General features: G+C 46.8%; 2 protein-coding genes across 2 annotated transcripts in view; one reads left to right on the top strand and one right to left on the bottom strand.

The window, feature by feature from the left end:
• Positions 1-7729: 7729 nt before the first annotated feature.
• Positions 7730-8222, top strand: LOC125524653. The gene has a single exon (XM_048689683.1). It carries the CDS (start codon positions 7789-7791, stop codon positions 8062-8064), a length of 276 nt encoding a protein of 91 aa, XP_048545640.1. The 5' UTR covers positions 7730-7788; the 3' UTR covers positions 8065-8222.
• A 670-nt stretch (positions 8223-8892) lies between these two features.
• Positions 8893-12310, bottom strand: part of LOC125518603 (probable lysine-specific demethylase SE14) — a 9078-nt gene continuing 5660 nt past the window's right edge. Inside the window, exon 2 of the mRNA XM_048683428.1 lies at positions 8893-11644. Coding sequence (XP_048539385.1) covers positions 9352-11644 — 2293 coding nt within the window. The 3' untranslated portion in view covers positions 8893-9351. The remainder of the gene's footprint in view (positions 11645-12310) is intronic.

Below are 12310 nucleotides of genomic sequence, written 5' to 3'. Positions count from 1 at the left end.
ACCGCACATCCACAGTTTCAACAACTTTGTGAAGAACGTTGTTGAAGACTCTGTAGGTGTGCGAGTCCTTTCCGTAACCAAGCATAAAACCTTCATGTGCTTTCGGTGCAAATTTTGAGTTGTGATGAGGATCTCTAATCCAACATTTAGCACCGAAGACTTTGAAATAACTTACATTGGGTTTCTTATCAGTGAGGAGTTCATAGGCAGTCTTTTTGAAGAATTTGTGAAGATATACTCTGTTGATTATGTGGCATGCGGTATCAATTGCCTCAGCCTAGAAACGACGAGGCGTTTTGTATTCATCAAGCATAGTGCGAGCCATCTCAGCAAGAGTCTTGTTCTTGCGCTCCACGACGCCATTCTGCTGAGGAGTGTAAGGAGCAGATAACTCATGAGTAATACCAAGTGCATCAAGATAGTCATCGAGACCAGAATTCTTGAACTCAGTGCCATTGTCACTTCTGATGTGCTTGATCTTCACACCAAAGTTGGTTGAAGCCCTCGAGGAAAATCGTTTGAAGACTTCCTACACTACATGTTTGTAAGTAACAAGGTGTACCCATGTGTAGCGAGAATAATCATCAACAATAACAAAGCCATATTGAGATGCTTCATTTGAAATAGCAGAATAATGATTAGGACCAAAGAGATCCATGTGAAGCAATTCAAATGGGCGAGTGGTGGTCATGATAGTCTTCGCTGGATACTTGGCCTTGGTCATCTTCCCAGCTTCACAGGCTCTGCATAGGTGATCCTTGAGGAATTTGACATTCTCGATGCCAATGACATGCTTCTTCTTCGCAAGCGTGTGCAAATTCCTCATGCCTGCATGACCAAGTCGTCGATGCCAGAGCCAGCCTTCTGAAGCTTTTGCAAGTAAGCACACGGCTGGTTGTGGTCCTGTAGAGAAATCAACAATATACAGGTCTCCTCTCCTAAAGCCTTCGAAGACTTTGGAATTGTCAGCTTCCATAACCACAACACAACGGTACTTGCCAAAGACAACAACCATATCAAGATCACAAAGCATTGAGACAGACATAAGGTTGTATCCTAAGGACTCAATAAGCATGACTTTGTCCATGTGTCGATCCTTTGTAATTGCAACCTTACCTAGACCCAATACCTGACTTTTTCCTTTGTCAGCAAAGATGATATGCTTCAGATGCGACGGAGATAATGGAGCATCCATCAATAGATTCTTGTCACCAGTCATGTGGTTTGTACATCCACTATCGAGGACCCACTCAGTGGCTTTGGGTTGATCATCATGCAGATGAATTAGTGCAGCTTACAAACTCATGTACTTCATCAGTGAATAATATGACATCAATTCATCAAATAAATTTCATCAAGTAAAAGAACTAATAACGCAATATGAGGACGTGAGAAATGAAAGTTCATTTCTTCATGGTTAGCCTGCATCCTTTCAGGCATGCTCAGGTCTCCAGCAAATTCTTCAGACGATTATGTGCGTCTGGAGACCTGACCCTGCAGAAGAGATTAGTTCTTTTTCTTCACCACCCACATCTGAAGGGGTGGCAAAGAGTTCATCATTCTGCGAGCTCCATACGAGAAGGATGGCATAGAAGCCAGTCCATTTTGGTTCACATAAGAGGGGTTAGAGTAAGCATAAGAGTATGCAGAGGAATTCTTCGAGGACTTATGGACATAATGATTTGAAGAATAATGCATATATCCATAATCCTTAGATCTTCCCTGCGAAACAAACGTGTTAGCACGATGATGTTCATATGAGGACTTTGCTCCATATGAGGAATTTGGTCCATATGAAGAATTTGATTTGGGGTTCCTATTCTTCACATGTGGCGTCATGATGACATTCACCTGAAGATTTTCAAGACATCTTTTGGGAACCCAGATTTTCTTCATAGGGGAGTCGTTCCTGCAATTAGTGCCAACATATCTAGCAAATACTTCACCATTCTGATTTTTGAATAGCTTATAGTTGGAGTCAATTGACTCATCATCAGAATGAGGAGATTCACATGCAAATCCAGATAAGTTAGATGGATCAACTGGAGGTCCCTTTGCAGCGACCCATGTAGTTTTGGGGTACTGCTCAGGCTTCCAATATGTACCATCAGCATTGAGTTTCCTCTCAAAGGCGATACCCTCTTTCCTAGGGTTCCTGTTGAGGATCTGCTTTTTAAGCACATCACAAAGAGCCTGATGCCCTTTGAGGCTTTTGTACATGTCTGTCGTGTACAATTCCTTCAGCCCTGCATCGTCAGTGATACTAGCAATGTCCTCAAATGAGGAATTAGTGATAGCAGAGGCATGTGAAGAATTTGAAACATTAGCAGCATTTGAACATTCAGGTGAAGAATTAGCAGATTCACGTTCAATGCACTTCAAACATGGTGGAACAAATTCTTCCTGAGAAGCGCTGATTTGTTGAGCAAGTAATGAATCGCTCTCCTTCTGAAGATCTTCATAACTCACTCTTAGCTTCTCAAGGTCTTGCTTTCTTTGAAGAAATTCATAAGAAAGCTTCTCATGATCCGATAAGAGAGTGTTATGTTGATCTTGAAGGGTTTCATACTTAGTATGAAGTCTCTGAAGACTTTCAGCCAAAGCTTTTGACTGATCCATTTCCTCACCCAACATATCATCGCTCTTGTTTAGCATATAGTGAGCTTTTTTCAAAGCTCTTTGTTGTTTAGTAGCAAGGGAAGCAAGTTTGACATAGCTGGGTCCAAATTCATCACCAGATTCATCATCACTGGACTCGGATAGGTAGCATTCAGTTACCTCAGCATCTTTTGCCATAAGGCATGATGCAGAAGATGATGATTCTGGTTCGAATGTCATCGTTTTGAGAGATTCCTTGAAGTCCTCAAACCAAGGATCATGACAGGTTCGATGACCTTCATAGACCTCAGAGAGACGGTCCCAGATGAGCTTCGCATGATCGAGATGCATGATATTCCTGAACTGATTTTGTGACAGGCTGGAGCAGATGACATCCTTCGCCGTGAGGTTGAGAAGAGTATACTTGCGAATGTCATCAGCATCCGGCATCTTGCACAGATCAGTCAGGCCAATCTCAGTGAGGGTCCACAACTCGCTGTTCATCGCCATGAGGCGTTTCTTCATCATGGCCTTCCACTTGGGATACTCGTGACCGTCAAAGATGGGGCATGTCACCTTCGTCATACCTGCGGTCGACATAACTAAAACTCTAGGCGGTTAAACCAAAATCACACAGAACAAGGGAGTACCTTGCTCTGATACCAATTGAAAGTGCGTTATATCGACTAGAGGGGGGTGAATAGGCGATTTTTATGAAATTCTTCACTGAGGAATTTGTCGGTGAGGAAATTCCTTAGCAAAGAACTACTAGCAGCGGAATAAGTACTCAAAAGTAAACATAACATAATATAAGCATAGTCATCATGATGAAATGAAGACAGGCACATAGTACAGGAAGCGTAATCACAGGATAACATAGGATGAAGACAAACAGACTGAAGAAATTAAACTGAGGAAATTGAGAAAGTCTTCAGTCAAAGTCTTCAAACACAGATATGAACAAGCACACAACACAGTTATGAGGAAATGAAAGAGTTGAGGAAATAGAACCAGTAAGCTTGATGAAGACAATGATTTGGTAGACCAGTTCCAACTGTTGTCTCAGTTGTACGTCTGGTTGGAGCGGCTGAGTATTTAAACTCGAGGACACACAGTCCCGGACACCCAGTCAAGGACACTTAGTCCAAGACACCCAGTCATCACCGTATTCTCCTTGAAGTAAGGTCACATAGACCCCGTCCAATCGCTCGTGGTAAGTCTTCAGCGACTTCCAAATCTTCACAAACTTGGTCACTCGGCGATCCACAATCCTCTTGGATGCTCTAGACCATGACGCCTAACCGTCTGGAAGAAGCACAGTCTTCAAAGGTAACAAGCGTCGGATCCACTCAGGATCAATCCTTCGGGCCGTAGCGTCGCGGTCCACTCCGCCATCATCGCGCGTCGACCTCCCGTGGTATGCGTCGTGCCGCCTTCCTTGGCGCGGGAACGCCATCGTCCGCGCTGATCTTTGTCACGCCGTCAGGGTTCTTCGCCTACTTCAAGCATTGCCGTCGCGCTCCTAACCTAGCCGTCGCGGCCGTTAGGCCGCCGCCGCCGCTCTTCTTCGACCGCCGCAGCTACCACCGTAGCCACCGCCGCCCGTCCACCTCCCTTCATCTTCGTCCAGCACCAGCCCTTCGCCAGCGTCACCGTCATCTACCCCGCCACTTCGTCTACTCCGACCACTGTTGGTGACATCGGCCCCGCGCCGATGGACGCCGCAATCGTCGTCGAGTTCTTCTCTGCTGGCCTCTCTGACTTCTTCGACATGGCGTACAACTCGTGCAGGTCCCAGTCTCCGTGTGCCCGGTGCTGGCTGCACCGCCGCGTGCCTTCGTCCACGACGTGTCCCGGGCCTGGCAAGCCTGGTGCGGCGCTTCGTCAACTTTGTCTTCGTCCATCTACGCATGCCCGGTGCTGGCACCACTGGTGCGTGCCTTCGTCTACGATATGTACCCGGGCTTGGCAACCCCGGCGCGACGCGTCGTCAACAACGTCTTCTTCCCGGCACACCACTACTGCGCCCATGACTAATTCGGCGCCTCTTTGCGCCCGCGGCTCCACGACGACTTCCGCGACACCGGCTACCCCGACTCGACATCGACCACGGCATTCTTCGCACGGCTACCTCGACCACGGCTCCACCACCCACGCTCTCGGCTACCTCGACAAACGGCACAAAGGGCTACCACCTTGCTTGAGCAACCTCGTCGGTTTCCACTCCAGCCACGACTACGTGATGCATCGACCGTTATGACTATGGGGGGGTGTCTGTCGGCTTGCCTTCGGATTCTTCTCCAGTCTCACCGTCTGCGTCCTATCGTTGTGACTGCGGGGAGATGTTGAGTATAATGTTTATTAGGAAAGACGAGATAGACTAGGATTTGTTCTGGCTTGTCTTGTACTCCAAGTAGATCATTGTACTATATATATATATATATATATATATATATATGTATATATATATATGTATATATATGCCCACCAGGCTCAAGCAATACAATGAACTATTCCACCAATCCTCTTTCTTCCTTCTAACAGTCAAGAAATTTGAACAACAAGGGGGCTCATAAGCAAGGCAGACAAAGAAAGGGGTGTATGAGCAAAGGCAGATGAACTAGGGGGGTTATAATTGATTCTCCCGATTTTATGATTGCAGTCTCACTATATTGGTAGAGGAGCAACATTTTCAGTTTTAGGGCAGAGAGAGCAGATATCCATGAGATTATATCCATATAAGTTGGCTAGACAAGCAGAGAAAACACCATGGCAACTTTCTTCTTAAAGATGGCAATTTTTTCTATAGACACGGTTGGCAATTTTTTGGAGGGGTGAGGCCGTGAGACGGTAGTTTTAGTGTGGGAAACTCGACAATTTTTTCAGTACACAATTGTAGCTTCATAAAACATTAGCAGTAATGTATTTTTTATGCGTCATGCCATTTTTAGTGTATAGACCATGGCAATTTCTTTGTGACAACGTCAATTTGTATTTGGACAAATTTTGAATTTTAATTACAAACATGGCAATTTATTTTCTGTAGCATGATAAAAAAAATGTTGGTCCATGCCATTTTAAATTTGCACAGCACGAAATTTTCGCTGGTTGCCATTTATCATGGCGTTTTTGTTTTTTGTAGGTATTGTGTTGCAGTTTAAACAAGTACTACAACAATCCATAGCAATTTGTAGGTTTTCGTGGCATTTTTATTGTACAGATTTTTTTATAAAAAAAACTCAGTAGGGTTTCCTTCGTGCTAGCAGACCCAGGCCGGCATTTTGTTTTAGGCTTTTTGTGCCGTTTCAGTTTAGGTAAACGTTTGGGGCTGGGGCGCCGGCCGAATCGCTCGGCCGGTCACGCGCCATGCTGGCGTTGTGCTCCCACTCATTCCGCCCCCGCGTGAGACGCGTGTTTTTTGGTCAACCCACAAGGACCGCACCTTTCTCCCTTATCTCTTCCCGTGCACGCCATCTTCTACCTTCAGCCGCGCCCTCCCTGCACCCTGTTTCTTCTCTCCCTTCTCCATTCCCTTTCCTTCTCTGGCAAGGCAGATAGGGAGGCCCCCGGCCATGGGCGTTGTCTTTTTTTCGCAGGGGGGTCTGGCGCCGCTCTGGGGGAGACAGAGGGGGATCGACGGCGGCGCTGCCTACCAAGAGCTTGCCACCCATGGGTCCGGTGCCGCTAGAACCAGAGTATAGCGATGCTGGAACGAGCGGCCATGGTTGATGCAACCAGCAGCTGCTGGAGGTGGAGACGGGAGAGGCTCTGGTATTGCAACCGGGCTTTTGGTTTGTTGGAACCAGAGTCCCGAGATGCTGGAATCAAGATGCTGGAATCAGAGACCATGTTTTTGCTGCAACCAGCAGTTGTTGGCGGCGAAGACGACGGGCTCTGGTGCTGCAACCCTAGATCATTTTTGCCGGAACCAGCGGGCGAAAAAGCTTCATCCACACATGACTGATGCTGGAACTGGACGACGATATAGGCAGTTTTGCTACAACAGGTTTCTTGTTTTGCTACAACCGACAAAAAAATTGCTAGATCTGGCGAGTTTCTTTTTGTTGTGACCGTTGGCGGCGATGCATTTTTTGCTGGAACCTTTGTTGTTTTTTGTCGCGATTGTTGTTGTTTTCTGCTACTATCGGCGAACACCATTTTTCTGCCGAGGCTTGCTACATACGGCGGCGACGGTGTTTTTTGCCGCATAGGCGATGTTTTTTTTTTTTTTGGCTGCAACTGGCTTCAGGTTTTGCTACCATTAGCGGATGCTTTTGCTACATCCATGCACGGCAACGACAACAAGAGGTGCTTTGCAGGGGGTTGCCGCGAGCCAGCCGGCCGACGGGCTGCACGAGATGCTTGCGGGTGGAAACCGGCATCAGGGGAGACGCTGCGCTCACGGTTGTGCAATGCAACGGCGGCGTGCCATGGGGAGGGAAACGGGGGCTGCGTGCTGCAACGGGGGCGCGATGATGGGGCGGGGCTGCGACGAGCCGCGTCGCGAGGGGCCAAAGCGGCGGTGTTGCTGCCTCGCCGGAGAGCGCACTGGCCCGTCGCTCGCGTCGCATGGGGAGGCACAGGCGATGAGGAGTTATTTTCTCCGTGCGTTGACGAACAGAAGGAAGAAGACAACTGGGGTTATCCAACGAGCTATAGGTAGCCAGATCGGATGGCTGCAGTGCGACCGGCCCAAACTTGAGCCGGTGCACCGGCGCAGAGTACTGCCCTTCGGTTTGGCGGTCATCAGGTCTAGAGGGAGAGGGTTCGCGCTGCTGGGAGGCCTCTCGCAAGTCACAACGAACGAAATCCTTCGGTGGTTCCCCTGCCCTCGCACCAACGATTCGTTGGTTCGGGATGGCTCCTCCCGAGCGCGAACGTCACAGAGTCCGTCTTTACTTGTGATCAAGAATCCGTGTCTACGTACTTGTTTTCTTCCATGATGATGATCCGGACTGGGTTGTTTCTCGTGTGCTCAACTTGTGTTCGTATCCAATTAGTATGTCTCTCTCTTTGTTTCTTCCTTTTCCCCTACTCGAGACGGACCCGGCTTCCTCCTCCAGACACCCCGACCTCCCCTGCATATAAGTAGCCACGCCCCCTGGCCACCAAACCAACGCAACCGCAACCATTAACGTCGTCTTCTTCTCTTCACGTAGACAAGTTTTCAATCTCAGTTTTTAGTTCTTCATGGAGAACAAGGGGACAGCAGCTGCGCCGGCGGTGCCGGAGAAGGAGGCGCAGGCGGTGGCGGCGACGTCGTGCTTCAAGAGGACGGTGGGCGAGGACGCGTCGCTGTTGGAGCTGGCCAAGGACCAGTACCGGCAGTTCGCGGAGGCGCAGGGTCGGGACCACTGGGAGTGCATCAAGAACAAGGTCAGCTCCATGTTCGCCGACCCCATCTTCGGCGGAGGCGCCAAGGACCACGGCTCAACCAACACGACGCCGCCCGTCGAGTCGCAGTAGATCGCCGTCGTCTAGATGGCCTATATATATATCGTTATCACTACTCACTCCATGAGGATCGTTAGTTGGTTGGGTCTTTTTACTTCTAGATTAATTAAACTTGTATCGTCGTCATTATGTATAATATTTTTGGATTTTGAGTTAATTAAACTACTACCTCTCTCTCAGTTTACAGGGCATGTACGTGCCCCTAAGGTCGTTAATTTGACCAACTTAATACAAGTCATATATTACAAAAAATATACCAATATAAACTTCAGATGCTTTATTTTCAAACCGTATAATTTTTGTGCTATATAGTTTATATTAAGGTGATAAAATTGGCAACCTAGGTATACGCGTAGGACTTATATTAAGGTGATAAAACGGTAGTCAAAGTGATAACCTGGAACAACAGCTCTTTTTTATTCTCTCAATCAATGTTATTCTTGCTCCCTTGTTTTGATATACTCCATCTGTAGCAATTCCCTGGTATGGCTGTTGTTTACTTTGTGTTCCCTTGCTCAATTCGAATAAAATTACCGGGTTTTTTTAGAGGACCTGGATCCTTATGAGTCCCTAAGATCTGCACTTTATAAGTCACTTAGTCATATAAGGCAAAGCAGCAAAGAATCCAACGCCTCAGACTGTTTAACGAGTGTACAAATCAATGCTGTAATCACGTGTAGCGTGTGCCCCAGAAAGAATCAGTAGGTCTGCAATTGCAAGGTTCCCAACAATGCTGCTTCGCCTACCACAAAACCAAATCCCAAACCACTCGCATGATGTCAAGATCCTATTGCTAATAATTCGACAACCTCAGGAGAAAAACGAACGAACCAGACGATCTGTCATCATCATTGCATTGATAAACTTTAGCATAGATTAGTTTAGATACATGACTCAACTGAGGGAGATTTCGGCATCATCGCAATTGATAAAACTTTATCAAGGGATTACATACATGACTGGACTGACGGAGAAAAAGAATGAAGGGCCATCTGGCCTTTTACCCCCCAATCTATCTCTACATCCTAGACTACACTTGGCACATTGTTAACGAAGGGAATTAACACTAGGACTACCAGCCATCGGGCGGTTAATTAAATACGTGAGCTGCTAGCCTGCTACAACAAACAAAGGACCAACGTACCTCAACACACAATGCAGCACCAGCCGGAGGAGGAGCCTTTGCCCCCCAGCACCGCTGCGACGTCCAATCAGTAATGATTAAACTTCCTCCGGTGCCGACTGCGACGTCCAATCAGTAATGATTAAACTTCCTCCGGTGCCGACTGCGACGTCCAATCAGTAATGATTAAACTTCCTCCGGTGCCGACTGTAGTCCGAGACGTATCTAAACGTCTGCCCGCAGTCAGGGACTGAGCACTCGTACGGGCGCTCCCCCGTGTGGACTCTTATGTGTTCTGTCTGCGCCCACAGCCACTTGAAGGTCATCCCGCAGCCGTCCCAGGGGCACTTGAAGGGCCTCTCGTCGCGGTGGACACACTGGTGGCGCTTCAGGTACTTGTGCGACTGGAAGCGCTTGCCGCACGACTCGTCGGTGCAGATGTTGCGCTCGTGGGCGCGGAGCTCGGCTCTGCTCTCGAATGTCATGTCGCAGAAATCGATCTCGCACTGAAATAACTCCACCACCTTGGACCTCTTGCCCTTGGTTGCGGCAGCGGAAGGTTTTGCGGTTTCAATCTGCTCTGCCGGCTCTTCAATTACTGCAGGTTTCCTCCTGGGCCTCAGCCTCTCGCATGGAGCGCGGGCAAAGCTCCCAAAACTTTGCGAATTACTGGTACTTAACTCAGATTCCCTCTTTCTTTTTTGCTTGCGCTTGCGTCTGACATAGCATATGATACTTGTTCTTTTTGAGCTTCCAATGCTTCTAGACAATATGTCTGGTTGATAAGCTTTTGGTGTGCCTGAACTTTTGCCTGTATCAGATAAACTGTTTGCTGAACTGTCAAGTATTCCTCTGCTGTTCTTCAAACCCTGGCAGTTCCAGGCACCAACTTCTTCAGCATTTTCTTGTTTATTTTGTATTTCAGCATTCTGAATCCTAAGCGATCCATCAGATGCCAAATTGGGCAAAGTCCGTCCCTTGCATGAAATAGATGCGCCAACGGAAGAGCTAGACGTCTCTATAACTTCATTGTGTGCAACATCACCTGCAGACTGGTCAATGCTAGCCAGTGTCATCAATGTCAAGGAAGCATCGTCAACCTCATCTTTTCCAGGAACATCAGCTAGAATGGATTCTTCTGCTAAAGCTCCAAGTAAAATACCAAGAGAATCCAACTCTGTGTTAACTGAATTTCTATTTTCTCCAGAGACCACAGTCGTCAAAGCAGCTTGCATGCCTTCCAAAACGATGGCATCTCTCTTCGGATACTCATGCTGTGACTCAGTAGGAATAGCGCTCTCGAGATTGACGGCCTTGTCACCAAAATGGCCGGAATTGACCTGTACTGCCGCGGCCAAGTTTCTGCCAGCATTATTACAAAGTTCAATATTCTCCTGCTCCTGTTGAACTTGGAGCTGTTTGTCTTTGCACTCTGAAGTGACATTATAAGAACCCAAGTTTTCATGATTGCTGCTGTCTTCTGCAGTCATGCTTCCATCTACAAGGAACTGTTGTGCGGACATAGCCACGGAACTAGTCAACTCATCTGACTGGACACATTGCTGTTCAGTGGTAAAGTCATCTGACACCCCAGGTGAATCCTGAGAATGCGCTGAACAAATTGAATCATCACTAGTGCTAGCACTTACCAGATCGTCAAGTTCACAGGTGCTAACACTTACTGTACCTTCACAAACTTGATGCGTCATCGGATATTCAGCAGCAGCAACAGGGATACCAATCAGATGATGCATGTCTTGATCATTGTCCACAGAACACGTGTGCATATCGACTACATCGTCAGCTTCTTGCAACCTACTTGGCTGCAGAGGGGCATTTTGTTCAGCGGTTCGCTGCCTTTTGCTACCAATCAGACAATGCATGTCTTGATCAATGTCCTCAGAACACGTGTGCATATCAGCAACATCGTCAGCTTCTTGTAACCTACTTGGCTCCAGAGGGGCATCTTGTTCAGCAGTTCGTTGTTCTTTGGCATTCTCGTAAGCATTTCCAGAAGTGCCCATCTCAGCCTTTGTAACTGCAGGGCTAACCACGTCAGGACCTACTGTGGCATTACGACAGGCAGCATAACCAACAACCCTATATGGGGTTCGTGCTCTTCTGCAGAGCCATTTGAGGTTTGGAACGACAGAAATAGGCGAAGGCTTATCTGAGATGTCTAATCTCTTCCAAAATGACAAAGGAGGTTGCTCTTGGCAACCTGGTGTTTCTTTCCTAAGCTTGGCAAAATATTTCATGTTTAGACCCATCTGTGTTGTCCAATCTCTTTCATCTTCCTTGTACCCCTCGTCATCAATTGAAATGTTGATTAGATGTAGATCAGATTTGGACGCATTTGCAAGTGGAACATCTTTACAGTCAAACTGAAACTCAATTTCCTCTGCAATTGATATTGCAAGTGCTTTTAGCTTGGTGTAATCTGCAAAAAAAATAAGGGGAATTTTTAAACTTCAAGAAATACACTAATCAAATTATGGCATTAACATGTGTAGAATTGGTTCCTAATCATGATTCAGAACAAGAGTTCACTTGAGATATTTTGAAGGAGGCATAAGCTCCGAGCTAGAGTCATTTACATGCATCTGCAATTAGCACTCTTGGGTCAACAGAGAAGGAAATGTGGGCCAAGAGCTCCCTGGATCGCTTCAGGACATATGTGCGCAATCTTTGAAGTGATCCTTTTGACCTAAAGTTTGGACTTAGTGCCATAAACAGTCAGATGCCACTCTTTTTGCTAATTAAACAAGCACCGCTACTTTGACTCCTATGCTCATTCTATCTATTGTCTATTCCATCATCGCATTATTCTGTACTGTTTTATATAGCATCCAACAGAAAGACCATTTACAAAAATAGGACATGGTGGGTCAAGTCACGTGTCATCTGTAATTTCCACACATAGCAGATATGACTGCAATTAGCTGCAAGCACAGTTCACTTGCATAACACCAGCGAATACCGACACCAATCACATCGAGCAAACACCAGAAGACCAGAGTTCAATTGTATTATATCCTTCAAAAAATAAATTGGCTTTTGTACAAATAATTGCAGTAATTTATGTGCTCCATCCTAGTACAGGGCTTCAAGACCATCCCCTCCAATTAGTATCTA

The sequence above is a fragment of the Triticum urartu genome, chromosome 7, assembly GCF_003073215.2.
Source record: "Triticum urartu cultivar G1812 chromosome 7, Tu2.1, whole genome shotgun sequence".
Taxonomy (NCBI): Eukaryota; Viridiplantae; Streptophyta; class Magnoliopsida; order Poales; family Poaceae; genus Triticum; species Triticum urartu.
The sequence above is the reverse complement of the archived record's forward strand: the minus strand, read 5'-3'. Positions and strand labels throughout refer to the sequence as shown.

Bases quoted from the DNA above. Each gene is read 5' to 3' on its own strand.
- LOC125524653 (XM_048689683.1), top strand. From the start codon at position 7,789: ATGGAGAACAAGGGGACAGCAGCTGCGCCGGCGGTGCCGGAGAAGGAG.